General features: G+C 39.5%; 1 protein-coding gene across 4 annotated transcripts in view; it reads right to left on the reverse strand.

Moving 5' to 3' along the window:
- Window positions 1-13,855: 13,855 nt before the first annotated feature.
- The window catches only part of prkcaa (protein kinase C, alpha, a), a 139,834-nt gene continuing 133,658 nt past the window's right edge, over window positions 13,856-20,031 (reverse strand). For all 4 annotated transcript variants that reach the window (XM_083996354.1, XM_083996353.1, XM_083996352.1 and 1 more), the window contains one exon: window positions 13,856-19,630. In XM_083996354.1, coding sequence (XP_083852480.1) covers window positions 19,466-19,630 — 165 coding nt within the window. In that variant the 3' untranslated portion in view covers window positions 13,856-19,465. The remainder of the gene's footprint in view (window positions 19,631-20,031) is intronic.

A 20,031-nucleotide genomic window follows, 5' to 3' on the forward strand; every position in this document is an offset into this window, starting at 1 on the left:
TGTCCTTGCCTGCTTGGAGTTGTTATTACTTATCTCAGTCAAATTCCCTGAAAATTACAAACCAAGCCATATTCAACCTCCTACATCTTCTGATGTGAAATGACATTTCTAAGACAGTATGTAGAAGTATGATAATTGCCTTGAACCAGAGAATGAAAGATTTATGACCACAACAGCAGCTATTAAACTTTTATAAAAAGAAAACAGTATTGTAAGAAAAAAAATACAGTCTCCACAGTGTTGTGTGTTTTTATCTTCCGCAGGGACAGCCTCACAATATGAACCACAGGTCAGATGGTGAGTGGGAGCTGCTGAAAACATAGTTCCAGTGAAAAGAGAAAGAGTTTTTAGGTTTCTGTCTTAACTAAAAAAGTAATCAATTTCCCTTTAGAGGGATTAATAAAGTAAACCAACCAATCCTTGAATTCTTCTGAAAGACAAACATTTCCTTCTGGGGTAAATAGGTGAATTTACCCAGAATTCATTATACCACAGTTCATCTTATGAGAGTCAACAGATGGATTGAGACATTAGTCTGTCATATAGTCTGTTACATCAGAGCCAAAGTCTGCAAGCGACTCCAGAGCTCACTAAAGCGAAAGGGACCATGTACTAATGAGAGGACTATCATTGAACCTCAGCTATTCCTGACCGTGGTGCAATCAGTGGCTATTCTTTTACAATGCCTATGTAAAGGCTCTAATTTTAGTCATTCAGCATCAAGCAACAACTTTCCACTCAATAGACATTTTTGTGTTACTACGCTCAACCAGCTGTTCTTAGTCACACAGCAGCAGAGGAAAACGTTGAAATGCTGATTGCTCCTAACTGGGAGCCTCCACAAATAGGCTTCCATAACTGTATGAGAAATGAATGAGCTCCTATGGTTGGTTGTACAAGCACCTACAAAAAATAGACAAGGACACTGTAAAGACACAGAATGGTTAAAATAATAATCTAAATCTAAATATCAATGCTAAAGTACTTTCATGTGTTTCCATTGTATACTGTACATGCACTAGAAATGTTTTTTTCTGTACAGATACCATCCTGCTATTACTTAAAGATCAGACAAATACCAGACCAACACCCCACTATTCACAACATGGTCACTATTAAGATCAAGAGCAGGAGGATTAATTTAAGTGAAGCACATATTTTAATTTACCAGATTCACAACACAGAGAGCTGATACCTGCTTCACAATAAAAGCTTTCAACTGAAGATTACAACTTTTTGAAATGTAACGTTGAGCCCCTGTCACCTGGGAGCTTAGCTTTGCATGATTAGGTGAAAACCAAGGTCAGACAGTCCATGTTTGGATTGAATATTTTTTGGTCTATATCGTCAGTAACACATCAACCTGCTTACAAAAAAATGTAGAGCTTCTTGATGCAGTATGGATGAAACTCAAACTTCCAGCACACACACAATGGAGGTTAGATGTACATTTCTCTGTGCCAGCACCAGTGCATCCAACAAATCACCATCTCCATTAGGCTATTGACAGATTTTTGTAGCTACCTTTAAATATTGCCAAGTTATACTAGTGACCAAAGTTAGTCATATGCAGTACTAAAGCATTCAAGTAGTTTTATGTATATCTCAAGGGATTTGTAATTAGCTACATTAATAACTGTGTCCCGTTAAAGGATAATGAAACTAAACATTAACATTAAACACCATGAATTAAGCATTATTAGATGTCAAAACATCCATTAAGAGACAAAGCCTTTTAGTTACAGAGGATGATGCAGTTGGCCTCTAAAGAATTAACTCAAGATCTAAACTTAAGAATGACTGTGAATCTGTTTGGCTGAAACCAGTTTATGGAAAAACACAAAGTAGTACAACAGTTTTAGTGTCTGACCTCAGGTTTGAACATATTTGACAACATTAGACGTTACTCGTCTTGTTAATAAGACAGGTAGCAACACAGAGGGGCAAATTACAGTGGGTACGGAAAGTATTCAGACCCCTTTAAATTTTTCACTCTTTGTTTCATTGCAGCCATTTGCTAAAATCAAAAAAGTTCATTTTATTTCTCATTAATGTACACTCAGCACCATAGTGCGAAATACGGGGGGGTTTGGGGGGGTCGGACCCCCGATTAACCCCTTGAGACCCCCTGAAAGACTCAAAAGCAAAATCTGAGGGGGGTCTCAATCTTGTCAAAAAAAATATATATATATAATATAATACAATAATTTTATTGTGGTCAATTAAATGTGTTTAAGATCACCATGTCCAGTATTCATAATTCAAAACATTTATTCGTTTAACATTAAGCTGAACCATGTCACCTGCGCATTATGCAAATTAGCCATGTGCGCCAGCCCAGCGCAGGAGTCGAGCCCACTCGCTATCAGAACAGAGGATCCCGTTCCTCTCCCACCCTCTGCCGAAGAAAGTGAAGTTGAGGCCGAGTGCTCTGAAGACGTAGCCGCAGCCCCTGCTGCTAGCACTGGTGATTGGCCGCTTTTCTTTTTCTTTCTTTTTTTTTTTTTTTTTACACCTAAGCAGGTGGGGTAATGGAAATACCGCAACCCTTGGCTTGACATTAAGGCAGGAAAATAACTTAAGGTAAGAGGCTAGCCTGCTTCAGCATACTATGGCCTGAACCCCCAGTGGTGTTGTTTGGCCAGGCGCCTGTTGTGAGCTATTTGTCTGTGCTTTTTCAATTTTCATGATGGCCCGTTATACGAATGTGATTTGTGGATGTGTTCAATGCTGTGTTTAAACGTATATAGATGGATGGTTAGATAAGGTTACATGATCGGTCATAGTTGCAGGCTGAGGATCTCGTCATGCACATAATTGCACGTCAGTCTCCGATCTCCAGATTTATACAGTTGGTTGTTATTCAAGTGCACGAGTTTGGTGTCTTTCATTCATTTTAATTTGTTGTATTTTATTTATTGTCTATTCGTTTCTGCATTGCCCTGATCGCGCGCCAGTCTCCTATACCTGGCATTCATTGTTCAAGTGCGCCAGTGTGGTGCCAATTATTGTCTTTTATTTATTTGAATTATCGTCTATTTATCGTCAATTACTTTCTGCATTGTAGTGCACAACTTTGCCTCTCCTTTTTAGGCTATAGGCTAATTTTCTTGGCTTATTGTAATGTTATAGTCCTACTTTATAAAAAGAAAAAAAAATAACGGTATTGCGCAACAATCGCGAGTTAGGGACCCCCCGAATATTGATGGGTATTTCGCACACTGCTCAGCACCCCATCTTGACAGAAAAAAACAGAAATTTCACATGGTCATAAGTATTCAGACCCTTTGCTCAGTATTGAGTAGAAGCACCCTTTTGAGCTAGTACAGCCATGAGTCTCCTTGGGAATGATGCAACAAGTTTTTCACACCTGGATTTGGGGATCCTCTGCCATTCTTCCTTGCAGATCCTCTCCAGTTCCGTCAGGTTGGATGGTGAATGTTGGTGGACAACCATTTTCAGGTCTCTCCAGAGATGCTCAATTGGGTTTAGGTCAGGGCTCTGGCTGGGCCAGTCAAGAATGGTCACAGAGTTGTTCCGAAGCCACTCCTTTGTTATTTTAGCTGGGTGCTTAGGGTCATTGTCTTGTTGGAAGGTGAACCTTCGGCCCAGTCTGAGGTCCTGAGCACTCTGGAAGAGGTTTTCTTCCAGGATATCTCTGTACTTGGCTGCATTCATCTTTCCTTCAATTGCAACCAGTCGTCCTGTCCCTGCAGCTGAAAAACACCCCCATAGCAGGATGCTGCCACCACCATGCTTCACTGTTGGGATTGTATTGGGCAGGTGATGAGTAGTGCCTGGTTTTCTCCACACATACCGCTTAGAATTAATGCCAAAAAGTTCAATCTTCGTCTCATCAGACCAGAGAATCTTATTTCTCATAGTCTGGGAGTCCTTCGTGTGTTTTTTGGCAAACTCTATGCGGGCTTTCATATGTCTTGCACTGAGGAGAGGCTTCCGTCGGGCCACTCTGCCATAAAGCCCCGACTGGTGGAGGGCTGCAGTGATAGTTGACTTTGTGGAACTTTCTCCTATCTCCCCACTGCATCTCTGGAGCTCAGCCACAGTGATCTTTGGGTTCTTCTTTACCTCTCTCACCAAGGCTCTTCTCCCACGATTGCTCAGTTTGGCTGGACGGCCAGGTCTAGGAAGAGTTCTGGTTGTCCCAAACTTCTTCCATTTAAGGATTATGGAGGCCACTGTGCTCTTAGGAACCTTGAGTGCTGCAGAAATTCTTTTGTAACCTCCAATGAAGGAGTAGAACCATCTCAAGGAGGATCAGAAGAAATGGACAGCATGCGAGTTAAATATGAGTGTCACAGCAAAGGGTCTGAATACTTATGACCATGTGATATTTCAGTTTTTCTTTTTTAATAAATTTGCAAAAATGTCTGTTTTTTTCTGTCAAGATGGGGTGCTGAGTGTACATTAATGAGAAATAAAATGAACTTTTTTGATTTTAGCAAATGGCTGCAATGAAATAAAGAGTGAAAAATTTAAAGGGGTCCGAATACTTTCCGTACCCACTGTATATCCACCAGACACAAGACATATAAATACACACATACGCGCACATACACACACATCAATGATTTGGTTATAAGTGGAGACCATTCTCAGTTGAGAAAATTGCTTTTATTTTTATTGAGAAATGTTTCTCATTAAATGTTCAAAGCCACTGGGACGAACAAAAAGCCTCATTGTGCCTCCCCGCCTGCAAAGGGACACACAAGACAACCTCTCTCATGCATAAACATCAGTGTTGTTTAGAAACTTGTTCGAGTCTGTGAATAGAGACCACTCCTGCCTGTGCTTACAAATTCAGTAAGAGCATTGCAGCTGTTACAATTAATGTACATTTTGTTTCAAAAACTAAAGGAACTACATTTTAGTGGCTCCACTAGTTCCTGGAAGACCTTTTTATATCCACAGTAGAGAAAAAGGGGATTTGCTAAAAGTAACAAAACATTGTTAACATTTTCAGCCATCAATGTGACACCGAATAATGCCACTAGGGGTCCAGAGGCCATGCTGGCATCAAGTAAGGCAGATGCAGACCGCTGCTAGAGTAAAGGGCACGTCATCATCAAAAGTAGGGCATTCCTTTTCTGTCTTCTTTGTTAACATGCTCCTAACCTCCTGTCAACCTTAATTTCAACAGCTCAGTGGCAAAAATGCCACATTTTTCCAGAAACAATTGGTAATGCAAAGGCAAAGGAAAGAGAAATTGCTGTAGAAGACAATGTTGAAACACAGACTCCCTCAAACACAATGAACACAGTGTGGAAATGAAAATGCATGTTTATCTTGGCAGACGTGATGATCAAGTGAGAATTCTAACCTCGGCTTTGTCAGACTTGACAAGTGTACAAGGATTTCTAGATAATTTGTTTGGATAACACTGCATATTTATAAATAAATATTGTTGACGGGGCTTTAAACATTTATTTGAGTTGAACCGGCTGTATATGGCCCATGACTGTGGTCAAAAGCACTGAATGTCACTGTGAAACTACTGATATCTTGATTTTAATTTGCGTATTTGTTCATCTCTGTCTAGGGTTTGTCAGCGTCAGAGCATGGATCTCTTTTGGCGTGCTTATTGACCCAGTTACTGTGGCCGTAAGAGCGTGGCTGTGAGTGCAGCCCCTCTGTTGCCTCTGAGGTGGACAGGCAAATCACATTGTGGGAGTTTGTTGCTGTTGGTTGATGTTACTGGGCCTGATTGGACGAGCCTGAGGACAATAGCAGTACCAATGCACGAGAGAGGAGATACGTATGTCATCAAGCTACTGACACAGCTGGACGAAGCTGGCAGCCCCCATCATCAATATTCTGCCTATACAGTTGCGACAGATGTAATAAGAGGAAACCACCACACATGCTTAGGTACGAGCGCACAGGTTTGCATGCATATCATGTGCACTCCCTTTCTCGGACACCCAAATGTGACAAATGACAGTTACAGTATACTCAACCACAATTGTCCAAATAAAGTCCATTTTACTGCCGCACAAAGTGTGTGGAGCCACTTTTTCCTGTCTTTTCTGCATCATGAGTATTAAAGAGGAAAAATGCAACCATTGTCACAATTATGTCATTTTTTCCAAAGCCTGCACAAGCCTTGATGTGCTTCTTGGTCATTGATATTGACATTGCCAATCTCCAATTTTATTTGTTTTCATTTCTAAGTAAAATCCTTCTAAGAAAACACCCAATAAGGGCTAAGGAAATCAGATTCATAATTCAGACTATATAAAGTGTCCCTGCAATACCCAGAGGCAATCCACCCTCTGCCAACATAGTAACCTAACCTGTACACTGCATGGTAAATATTTTAACTGACTAGTTGTCAACTGAATAGTGACTTTTTATGTGCAGCTGGAAAAATGTATTACCTAACGTAATTTTTTAATGTTTATATAATATAACATCACCCAACATTACCATTATTGATCAGAGTTACTCTATCAAACTGCACACCACACACCTTTTGTTTTTAGTAGCAATAATATTATATCACAGACATGTTTTCCACTTGTTCCTGTATATCTGCCATTATCTTTGAGAAATGTGGGTTTTCAGCAGTGAACTAACAAGCTAGTGTGATTTCTCAGTGGTCTAATTTTGGAGATGCCTCAGCCTTCCCTTGAGGGCATGCCTACCAAAAATGAGAAAAAGCAGTAGTTAAAGCCAAATCCCTGCTGCAGGCCAGACGACTTACAGTGCATCATCTGGCGAACAGCAGAGAGAGGTGGTGGTGGTGGTGGTGGTGATGCGAGCTGTCAGGACGGAGTGCCGCAGAAATCTGTAAAATTCTCACCATTTCACCAGGTTTAAAGCTGGATTTTGGTTACAAAATCACTGAAGTGGTTGCTTTTATGTTGCCAGATATTTAAATAGAAACAGCAACTAGTTGACCTCATGTGGGAGGTGTTCTCCTCCCTCTCTTCCCACATCGTCAAGACTCCAGAGCAGGCTGCAAAACACATTACATCTCTCTTCTGTAATGTCAGATCATCTTAATTGGATGGGGCAGCTCTGAATATAGCCCATGCCTTTCATCCTGTTCCAAAGGCATTTCCCTTATGTCTTTTAGCAAATGGTTTTGGCTTTGAGCTGCCATCCCCTTGCGCATTGCTCCATACCTTCATGACCAGAAAGTGCACAGGTTGCTTATCAGTCACTTTCTTCTATGCATTTAATGGCTTCGTAAATACATTAAGTGACAGAAAAGACTGCAACAACCCTTCAAAGATCCATTTACTGTATCAAAACTCTGTGTTTATTAGGGACAGTTATTCTGAACTACTTCATTTCATGTAGACATATTTGTAACAAACATGAAAGACTATTGAATCTCAAAAACCTTAGTGAATACCAAAGAAGTGATCTCTAAAAGGGCCGACACACATCGACTCAGGCACAATAAAAACCTAAAGCAACGGCACTAACATCCATTTTTTCCATATTCGTTGTGAGAACACATCTCCCATTTATAAGTGCTTGACTTGGCCCTGTCGCCAGGCAACACTATACAGAGAGGCCTCCGAATTAGTCAAGCACGAATGAACTGATAAGCGAGTCCCAAAACAAGGCTTCCTATCCGGTAGTGCATTTTACATGTGGATACAGAGCAAAACAGGAGAATACACATAGAGACACATTCATCTTAGAGAAGTATAGAGGAGAGGATATGCAGGACAGAGTGCATGCTGTCATGTATAGATTCTCAAACACACATACGTAGGATAATACAAGAATTAATTAAAGACGCACTACATGGAATTTTATACGTTCTAATATTATGTGTAAAACTGCTAAAGTCCCTTTCCCACAGGTCAAAAAACCCACTATGACCCACTGACATTGGGCTTTTGCCAGGAATAGAAAAGAATCAATCAGCTTTTACACCTGGGTCAAATGACTCAAGCCAAATCTCCAATCATCAGCATTGATGTGAACATAACACCTGGGTGCTATGACGGCTTTCAGAGCTCAGACGATGTAGACTCATCAATCTGCCCAGCACAGTGCTGTTAAACCAGAAACACTGTGGCTTCAAAATAAGTTGAGTAAGTAACACAATGACAGATCAAATCATCTTACACAGAGGCTCCAACACTTTTACAGGAGCTCCACGTGACAGATCCGTTTTATCAGTTTCTACAGCGGCTAGCAGCTCACTCTCTCACCCAGTCTTCTGCGTGTGTGTGCATGTGATGGCATTACTCCTCGTTGCTATGTGTGTCAGTCCGAACAGAAAGGCAAACTTGACTAACTTCCAATAAAAAAGCCAATAATTTTGGTGGGAAAAGGGTATAACAGTGTCTCAGTCTGAGACACAGCACTATAGATATCGTCAAACATCAATCACTGGAGAGGATTGTGTTTACTTTCTGAGGATATATCCCATCAGAATGTTGCTTAGAGGGTGTACGATAACGGAAACCAATGAAGTGCAGCCAAGAGAGTAGGCAGTCGCTACAGGGAATATAACACATCGTTCATATATTACACACTAAGAATAGCAAATAAAAAAATTAAAAAAATGTTTCTAAAGATGCTTCTAGGTATCTTACCCCCTGACGAAACAACCTCCACAGCGCATGATCCTAAACAACAAGACTTTATAGATTTACTGAGAAAAATTCATATCTTAATATTTGTACATAGCGATATTGACCACTTACACTAATTGACCATCTAGTACCTTTGTACATGACATGTGTTTATAACTCCCCAAAACACACTAAGAGTCCATATTTCCCAAAAGCAAGGTTTATCAACTGAAAAAATCGACTGTGAACAGGTAAACCCTGAACAGTACATTTGAAAACTATTTGGATAAACAAGCTTTTACATTAGTGGAACAAACAGTATGAATGTGACTTTTCAAACACTCAGTGGACTTTATTTTAAGTTTCAGTTTGAACTACTACCCCGTTGTATCAAGAGAACAGTTATTATATCCATGTCTGTCTCTGTGCAACAAGTAGGCTCTGATCCAGATAAAGTGTGAGCAGCCTGTATTGGACAGTGCCTGGGAACCATTACTATTCTGCAATGGCAGTAAAATAATCCCCTGCAGCCCACAAACCACCAGTTTAAATTTGTGCGTGTATTAGTCTGGCTGGCACACTGAGGAATGGATGTCAGCCAAGTAGTGAACTCGTACCTGTGGGCTTATCAGTCCGTGTTCTGACTAATCCCAATAAATGCAGGTTCCACTAGCATCTATGTAGAAATAATTCACGTTATTTCGTCAGTTAATTGTGAACCCAGTAGCCCACACTACGCTGGCTCCATCCTCCGTAGTGCACTGAGCCAGCTGTGTGTTAGTCCTGCCGTTTAATCCTTGGCTCCAGCTCAAATCTCTGTCCGCGGTGCTGAAGCGCTCACAGACGGTGCCATGCTTAACAGTCAGTCAATAATAAGCTTAGTTCATTCAGCGTGTTGTTAAACAAGGCTGCAGTGGAGGCTCAGCTCATCTAAACCCTAAATTGAGTGCTATCTCCGAGTGTAGGTTTCACTTTATGACTTATTTAATTACACAGAGGAAATACTTTTAACAGCTCTGCTTTCCCCTCGCTCTTTTTCTTTGTCATCCTAAAAAATGATTTGCTGTGTCACAACATATTTCCTTTCTTCAAGCTGTGCTGCGTTACATGACAAGAAAATAATATGGTAGCTACCCTGTGATCACTGGTTTAAAGCTTTAGATAACAAAGAGAGTTCAGCTTCGTGTGTGGAAGCATGGAGTCAGAAGGCAGAGAAGCGCACATATAGGCTATTTCATGAAACACTTAAAAAGTAAACTTAAATGTGTATACCGGCAGATGAAAGGAACTTAAAAGCATAACGAAGTGGGATTTAACTCCACTCTTAACATGGTAATAAAGTTAGATTTTATCTGTCAGGGCTGACCATCTGTTTGACAATGGAAGCTTTGGCAAGCAAAAACATCCGAGGCACGAGCGACACAAACCCATAAACGAAGCCTTTCTCGTGGGCTTCATGTAGTTTGTGACGTTTAACTTTGCACTAAACATAAAAGACAAACACCGTGACTGAGCCTGTTACCTTCACGAAGAAGACTCGTTGAGATAAACACTGTTCCTCCTCTTCCTCTCTTCTTTCTCCTTTTCTTTTCTCCCTGTTCAGTCGCTCGGCTCAGATGTCGAGGCTTTGGCGCGCGATAAGCCTGTGTGTCGAGGCGGACGAAGCTGCGTAGCTCGCGCACCACTACTATCCAAGCCTGTACTAACGGTGTGGCGCGAGGCACGTGGTACCCAGCTCCTCACCAGTACTTCACTTCTCTTCTCTTCTCTTCTCTTCTCTTCAGGTGTGCGGAGATGGGGAGCTGCTGCGTTCACGTGCTGTTCACTTTCAGTGAGTCTATGACTCAAACCTTTTCAGCAGATGTTAGTGTAGAAAGGGGAAACTAGAAAGCAGGAAACAAATAAACTGTTGTACAGTACAGTACAGTATGTGAATGATGGGCTACATGCAAAATATGAGGGTTTCAACATTTATTAAATGCACATTCATATAGCCTAAGGGCCCTGAAACATAGGCTATTGCAAATGACAAAATAAGTCAAGTCAAGATCATTTCCAAATGTAAAAGTACAGTAATAAATACTGCCATTACAGTACATCCTCTCTTCTATTCTTTGTCTTCTGTGTAGGACAAAATATATTACTTTGATGTGAAAAGTGACTAGATATCCCACGTTTTATGTAAAATTGTGTTCTCCTATTTGTCATGAACAACTCAAAATTCACACCAAAATTAGGGGGACCAAAACAATTGTTCATGGTTCAAGCAAATCAGAGGGCTTATAAGATCGGTGCATAAATGAATGGAAATGTAAAATGTGTTTCTTAAACAGAAAAAAACCAAGGAAAGGGAAAAACTACAGAAATCAAAAACAGAGTGGGAGGGATGTCGTATATCACAACATTAGCCTTCAGAAAACAATGCCTGTGTAAAGAATTGCTCACATTCCTGCCCTGTATTTGAATGAAGTTAATGTTATGCCAATGAAAATGGACCTTCACTAAATCATACTGAGATCTTTGCTCTGTTTTGTCCTCTTTGTCCTCTAACTAAAATGTATCCCTGCAATATCTGGTTCATGTAGAAAACAGATGTACTGTTTAGTCTGCACACGTGTTCCCAAATGATGTTAGAAAACAGTGACTGGACAAATTAAGGATGAAGCCTAGAGCAAAATTTGTGTTAAATGTGATAGTTTCATGATAGCATTTGGTCACATGGTCAGGAAAGTGCAGATTCGTCTGAGTTGCTGTCAGACTGACATCAGCACAAACTGTCTCTGAGCATATGGACGTTCATTCAGTCATCTAGGAGCATCTGGTGAATCCCATGCATGTGCATGACTACCCACCACATTCTGCTGCTGCCTGCTCATGAGCAGGAGTGAATAAAGGCTCTCAGCAGCTGGGCTCTAACTTGACCTTTCACATAACCTCTCGCTCACTTCACAGGAAGACAATCAGAACCTCTCGTTCCATTTTGCATCACTTTCTTTCAGAACCTTATTTCTTACACATTACATCATTGGATACCATTGAAGCACACTTGCCCTCTCCTGCTGTGCTGTTTTGACCTCTGCTTTGACCACCAAACATCAAAGCCTGCAGCAAATTTTCATTCATTTTCAAAATTTTCTTTCCTTACATCTTTTGGGATTTCAGGGACATCTGTGCCCTTGCTGACCAAAGCAAAGAAAATCAAGGATTTTGACATAATTTTGACTACATGCAAACTCAGAAAAACACGGTGCTGTCATCTTTTATACTTCTTTCTTGTTTCTTTCTTAGGATTATATAAACATAAATCATTCAGTTCCTATAATATACCCTGGCTTAGTCATTATTCAAGATGCCCATGTGTATCAGACTGTAACAATAATGCATCTGTTTTACAGGCTCTCATAACAAAACAATACGGCTGCATATGACTCTGGCAGTTTCATAACAGATGAAGCAGTGCTGAGGTTATGTGTGTGTATTTGTCTGTTTGTGTAATTGAGGGAGAATGAGAGAAACCAGTGGCCTGAAACATATATGTGTTAAACAAGAGCTCACACACCAGCTGGGTCCACAGTCAACATACTGCAGGGCTTTCTCTTATCAAATAGCAGCTATATGCGTTGTCACGTGAAGAAACAAACAAGAGTAAAACAAGACTGTAGACAAGATTATGAACCAGGATGGGAAAATCCTGTTTTTAAGTAAAAGAAACACACTGAAAACTGTATTTGTTAAATGCAGTTAGAATGACTCAAATTTAAGTCAAGTACTTATGAAGAACAAAAGGATTGAAAATTCTAATATCTTCAATACACCACATTGCACGACTTAACAAGCTACCATTTAGGACTTTGGCCACCATCCAGCTGGGATGGAAGTAAGAGTAATTATGGGCCCTCATTTGAGAAAACATCAGTAAGATAGATGAAAGCCAATCTGAGGATATGTTTAATAGTTCGAGCATTGTGACTAACAAGATAGACGAGAGAGGAAAAGCCCAACATGAGAAGGGTTCAAGGTCGGAAAAAAACAACAACTTTTAAATGAACAATACATTAACACAGGCCAGCAGTAAGAACTGCAAAATGGTTTTAACCGTCTTCAACTAACTCTATCTTAGCATTGAACTTAATCTCCATATACAGTATTTGTCAAGACAAAATGAGGCTTTATGACAACACCTAGCCCAGTTATTAAAGTTGTTTAACATACATTAGAGAAAAAGCAACAGGATGCTAAATGAGATCAAATAACCACAGATGTCACATGAAATAACTATAGATCTGAACTGCAGTTGCCGTACGTAGCCACAGGTAGTGTTTCATGAAAATAAAAACTCTGCTTGAGTTGAAGGAGTTTTCATCCTATATTTTGTGACAGATATCTGGTAAATTGGCAATGGGGCTAATCTCAAAATGGGATACTGGGCACCACATAAATCCTCTCCTTGCTGAAAAGGAAAGCCTTAAGTCAGGTGAGCCTGCATCCTTAAGTGAAATCTCGTAGAGATCTAGCAGTGCCAGTCAGGTCTTGCAGCTGGACCGTGATGCTCCTCAACCCAAGTCTACTCTGATAACTTCTGACAGCTACACTATTGTGCTCCACTAACACCCCTCTGCTTTCCCCAATACTCAATGTCAGCCAACAAACTACTGCAAGAACCTGACACATACACAGAGCCCAGGAAGAACCCACCCGATAATATAATACATCCATGACCCGCACACACTCTATCATTCATACATACTGTAAAAGGGTCACAGTGATGCAACCACCCACACCTGTTGTCCACATTAAAAGCAGTGTTCCTGAAAGTGGTGATATACTGTACACATGCACATGAACCCAAACAATGTTAAGTGATGCTGGAATTGTGGTGAGGTTGGTCTCTTTAAGGTCTTTACCATTCATTTAGTTATACTATGGCAGCTGCAACAGTTCATATAGTAAGGGACGGAAATAAAATCAAACTCTCAACAATGTTTGCAAAATGTAACATTGAATAAGAAAAGCTGACAGGTGACAGATGGAAATTAGCTGTGAGCTAAATCTGGTGCAACCATCTCTTCATTGTTTTCTGCAAATGATTAATGTAATTGCACTGTCCCTTAATAAACTAATAAACTAAACTAAACTAAACTGATACCACTGACGCGCTTCTTAAAATACCTCATCATGCAATATCATCATGACCATCATTATAATACTATAGTCATAATATATCTTTTTAATACTAGGGGATGTGCAAATTATGTTTAAGCAAAGGGAGAAGAAAACATTCACCCACATAAGTATGGACCTCATTTCCTTTTTTATTAGCATTATCATACATTAGGTACAAATGACACAATCTGTTACAAGGTAAGTAGCTCAGACTCATTTGAAAGTTTTCAGGCTGACAAGGGAAGAAAACAAACATACACCATTTTTTAAAATACAATATATTCTTTCTTTTACAGTCTATGTAGATATCTACTGTAAGTCATTTATGTACAATGACAGGGATGCTGATATTATAAACTAACATAGAGAGGAGAGTTAGAGACCATGTTAATGCAAGGGTTAAGAGATACTGTAAGGCATTCCAGCACATCACTGATCCTGTGCTCTGTACGCCCAAACAGATGGCAGTCCACTTCAACTCTCGTATTTTACAGCCAACAGGACACAGCTGAGAGTAATGACTTACTACCAAGAAGAAAGAGGTTAGGCATGATTCACATAAAACAAACGGGTAGCTAAGGAGTAATGTAAGAAATTCCAATTGAAACAAAAACAAAAAAAAATTGTGACTGACTTCTCTCTCAAAATGAAAAATGTATTTCATTATCTGGCCACCTTAACCCCTTAAAGCAGGACTATGTATCTTATGTTGAGCAGCAGCAACAGCAGCCTCCACAGCCACGTGTTGGTGTTTTATATTCTGTTGGGCCCCTAGTCCGAGCGGCTAAAGATTATGGAAGCAGAATACCCATAGAAGCTAACAGCTCATGGAAAGAAAACAAAGCAGGTCACTATTTGGCTAATCTGACAGACAGAAACCTTCTGAACTGACACTGTGTGTGGAAATGTAGATGCTAGAAGCTAATTGCTTTGCCTATGATGTCCTGGTCCTAAGCATACAGTATCAAGCTTCGAATAGCTAACTGACAGACCCAGTCTGACCTCCGTCAGTGTGTGATATAGTGCTGTAAAGTGTCTTGTAACTGCTCAACCAAAGTTACATAGTCCAAAAAGAGATATTTGGAGTGCAAAGTGGGAGTGAAAGATGCGCCGTTCTCTGTGTTACAAGTCAGTGTACCATCAAAATTAATCCGAAGCAGTAAGTTTAAGGTAAAATTGTTGCATAATGTTACAGTACAAACAAAAAAGGTGAGGACATCAAATCAAATGTTAACAAAGAAAAACACAAAAAAAATGTGGCTAATTCCTTTCCCATTAGGAGTATTGAGGGTAATCAGTAGAGAGTGTAATTGACACTAGCTGTGTGAATTCTAAGAAAAGTCATCTGCTTCCCTGACCTGATAGGATTTAAAGGGTGAAAGGAGGAGGACACTGTCGATAACATGATGGATTGACTTGGCCCAGGCACTGAGGACGGAGGAACAGGTAGACTAAAAGAGGGCGTACAAGACAACAGGGGAGGGCTGGTTCAATGTGACGAGGCACAGGGGCCATCCTTAAAAGAAGCCATCATCATCTGTCCTTACGTCACATGTCAACTGCTTCACTCCCCATCTATCATCCTTTAATATTGTTGATACGTTTATTAATTAACTCACTACATCATTCAATCATTAATAGGCACAGGGAGGTAAAGGTAAAGCAAGCAGACAAGGGTGACCCAAGTTACAGTCTATCAGACTAAGGGTTATTGGTGTCAGTTAATAAAATGTGCTTAAAATTCAGATTTACAGACCAGATGAAGGAACATTTATGTGAACAAAGTGTGCAGTTTTTTTTTTTTTTTTTTTAAAGATCTTTTATTTACATTCATGACAATTTTGAGGTGTGTTGAGACACTAACATAGACGTAAAATTAGACGTTAATTAACAAAGCTAATAGACAATGGATTAAAAATACATGATGTGGGGTAATGATAAGGAGTAAAAATGAAGTAGAGACTTTAAAGTAGAACAAGGTAGATAGGGATCAAAAGGAAGATGTAATGGTTCTCCGTTAAAGTTGGGAAAGGCACACAAGGGGAGAGTATTCATCTTTTTTTATGCCCACACTGACTGTGAGTTTATATTCTGAAAACGTTTTTAAGAAGAAAGAAATAGGGAAACAATGTCATTAGAGATTCTGTTAAAGGGACAGAGCAAGATACAGAGGTGCAAATTCAGACGAGGGCAAGACTGTTGCTGAGTTAACTCTGAGTATGTACAAGGAATAGTTTCTCTCACTTTTGAAGAATTCACTGTCAATGTGATATTAAAAGCTCCACAAGTTAAAATGATTTTCTGACACAGTTCTGCCCAAAGTTAGACAGGAGGCAGGAGGATAAAGTACCGTTTATGGTGAGTTGACAATCAAACCGACTGGCATTGTAATGTGTACTGACACAATGTGCATTGCTATACTCATGGCAACATGCTAGTCTATGGTATGTTGCTAACCGAGTGTGTAGCGGGTGTGGCTTTATGCAGCTCTCAGTCTCTGCAGGGAGAAGCTGCCACAGACAGTCATTCATGTGACTACAGCTAGTGCAACGCTGCTATTGTCGGGTTCTGGGGATTTCCAGGTTTGGCACATGCAGAAGGTTATATATATATTATATGATAGGAAACATGGAAGGAGAGCAATACTCTTAGAAAAACAGATAACGATTTTTATAAATGCTTCAATAGTTCCTATGTGTCCGTCTGATATGAGTTTTCTAATGTGATATAATATCCTTTAAAACATTCCTGAATTTCTTGAACAGAAGGTAAAGAAATAAAACGGACAACACTGACAACAGCCAAAAAAAATGGCAAAAGCACAAAACAAAAACAACAACAACAACAACACAACATTGAAACTATAACATAAACCCCTTTCATGAGACACTAGAGAGCGAGTGGTCCCACTGGCTTAGCAATGAGCAGTGGTCTTGAGTCAAAACTCAAAGCTCTGGATTCAGGTTTCCACATCGCCATACCAACCAGAGCCATAATGTAGCTTCATAAACTGTAAAGCTCCTACAGAAAAGAGCACTGCTCTAGAGCCAGCGACTAGGTTTCAAGAAAAAAGTATTTGTATCTATTAAATCTCTGATATATTCTTCCCTCTTCAACCCAGATTGCCCATACAATCTTGATTTCCATTTCTTTTTGTGTGTTTTTTCTCTCTCTTTTTTTGATTAACACGCTTCTGCTACTCAGTCGTGATTTCACACATAACTCACCCACCTGCCTGGGCATGACGACTTTCAGAGTTTCATCATTATTATTTATGTTGTCACACAACAACATTGAAGAGTCTTGTTGGTCTAAAATCAGCAGTCTTACAGTAACTGACTGTGATGTCTACTGGCCTGCGTTAAATTCAGTCAATCTAGAGCTGTACTTACAGTGACTCTCCACCCGAGTGTTTCTCACTCACTGTGCATGGACCAATCTGACGGTCCATGGTCCTGATGGTCCATGCACAGAGTTGGGTGTGAGGGCTGAGATGGAAACAGTGTATTGTTCATATCATACAGATACACATCTTAAAGTGGATTATGATGTAAGAGTTAATTTGAGACATTTGTTGTCAACATGGACACTTTTTCCCCCACAGTCAAAACCAGTCACTATTGATCAACATGAAATCATTTGACAACTGGAGATTCTTAACCTTTAAAGTTCGATTTTACATGGAGTATCATTTTAAGGTTGCAACTCTTTGGGGTTTCATATTATATACTGTAGCATGCAGTATTTAGCGGATCACGTGCATGTATGATGCCAACCAACAGCATGCAGATACAGAGGGACAGCCAAAGCCCTGACACGCATCCAGTCAACACACAATTTGCAGTAAAAATCATTGAGTATGATTACAGAAAATTAAAAGGAAAAAAAGAAAAGGTTTTGATAAATCTGCCAACACAAGTATAACAGATTTTTTTTTTTTTTTTTTTTTTACAACTTGCTAAATCTGGACTCTATTTAGGACATCCAGTTGTTACAAAGTTGATTTCTACTGGGTTATGTTCCTAGTTGTTTGTCTTTTTTTTCTTCTTTTTCTTTCTTTTTTTTTTTTTTTTACACATACAAATATTGGTTTATCTAATTAATGTAATAAAAGCACATTCAGGTGTTGGTATAAAACTGTAACTTGCTATACTCTTTTTAAATAACTCATGATTATTTACATAGGAGTTATACACTGATGTTAGATACATTTAAATATTCATCTGATCTAATGGAAAAATAGGTATGAGAGGAGAGTAAAAACGAATCTAGTTAAAAGACATCATAAAAACAAAATGAAGACAAAAAAAGAAAAGGTTAATATCCAACTAATAATGATTATGTTGACATACTGTACTAATGAAGGGAGGTTTTGTTCTCAGGACAACAAAACAATGTTTTTCATTTGCAACTTGTGTATCTAAGAAATCTGACAAATGTGTTTTGTCTGCTGGAGGGTATGATACTGTGTGCAATATAACATTGCACGGTTAATACACAAAGATGAATTGATGTTATATTCCTAGTTTGTAAGTATTCAAAGTATTCTTAAGTAATCATTAACAGTTAACTCAAATGTCTTGTCCTGTTTCTGTTAAGACATTTATCACTGAAGGGAGGCTTTGTAGTTGTGGGCATAGGACAGGGACAAGAGTTAACACTGACGAGTGTTAAAACATGACAAACTGTAAACTTAATCGGTTTGATTTTTTAAGGTAGATGTCACTGCCCACATGCTAGACCGATTACTGTTGATTGTGTGTCCACAAAATTATCGACGAGGTAAATGTCTGCAGCTTAGTTAGGGCTGGGAAATATGTCTGCAAATCATTGTTTCCAAAACAATGTTCATCTTAAATTTTGATAAACTGAAACCAACTCTGAATTTGATGCCTGTGTGTCTCAGAAATTTGCTTTTTTTTTTACAGGCTGCATATATTTCAAATAGGTAACTGTTGGTTTGCACTGCACACTCAAAGGTCAGAGTGGCTGGATTCAGTTTGTACTAAAATATAATTTTATACCATCACCATGAAACTAAAGGGCAAGAAAAGTGTAAACACGATACAGGAAACATCAAATCACAAGGTGCTGTTACAACTCCTGCACCACCTATCCTTCATATTTGGCTATAGCGTCTACACAGCATTATATGGGCGTTTATCCCAGTCATCACACGGTAACATCTATGATGTGATGATTATCCATATGGAAACAAACTCTTGCCCACCAACTACATCTGTAGACTACGTTGTTTATCCATTGAGATTTCTAAGCATGTGTCTTTTGCAACAGGTATCCTTTACAGAATAGCCTGCGCTTTATATCTTAGCTGATCTTAGCTCCTTCAATATTCTCTTGATTATATTATCGAGATTAATTCATTCTCTGAAATGAATCATATACTGGCATATATAAATAAAGCCTGACGCTCTACTGTCTCAGCACCTCCGGTTATAGTAAACTGTCAATATAAATTGCAGGGTTAAGAAAGGACATCCTCGTCTATAGTGCATGCTCATCGTTAAACTAAAGGAAATTAGAAAGAGTCTAATCTATATAATCTATACTGGCAAAGACAGAGTATAGAACAAATGTGGATGTGCTAAATTCTTGCTTACGAGTAATACCAATACATTAAGTGGGCCTTTGATCAAGTTGTGGTCAGATGTTAGATGGTTGGCAGGTATAAGTGGGTGGCAGTGAGCAGGGAGGTTCTTCAGGGAGGTTTCCCCTCCTTCTCATTCGCTGATGGTAAGCGACGGGTGTACAAATTGTGGGTTGATGAAAGAGAAGCCTGAAAACTCGGCCTGGTCAATGTTGGCGATAACCAGCTCATCTGGTGGTGTGAGCTGGGGCTGAGTGCGTGTGAAGAACTTGTCAAAGTTCTCTGCTCCTTTGCCACACTGTAAGAGAGAGAGAGGAGAAGAAGCAAAAGGAGACGTTTAGACATGAGGTTATGTGGAATAACATCCAGAGTGCAAACAGACCAATCAGAAAAAATTCTGGAGCACTGGCAGAAATATGCACACTGCAATTCTTTGAAAGCCGATACACAGCAAAATTCAGAGACAAGAGCCGCCATCACATTTAGCAGAATTCGCTTTGAACTTCTTGAAATTTTCACAGATGAGCCCAAAGCACAGGACACATAACATCATAGTCATCATCAGTCACTATAATTGCCTTCACCATTCATTTTACTCAATTTAATCACACTGGGCTGACCAACTTCACAATGTGCATGGACAGAACAAAAAGCAACATTTTTGTGTCCTCAGACTTTGACCCACCAACTAATTGCATC

This window comes from Trachurus trachurus (genome assembly GCF_905171665.1).
Source record: "Trachurus trachurus genome assembly, chromosome: 1".
In the NCBI taxonomy this organism is placed as follows: Eukaryota; Metazoa; Chordata; class Actinopteri; order Carangiformes; family Carangidae; genus Trachurus; species Trachurus trachurus.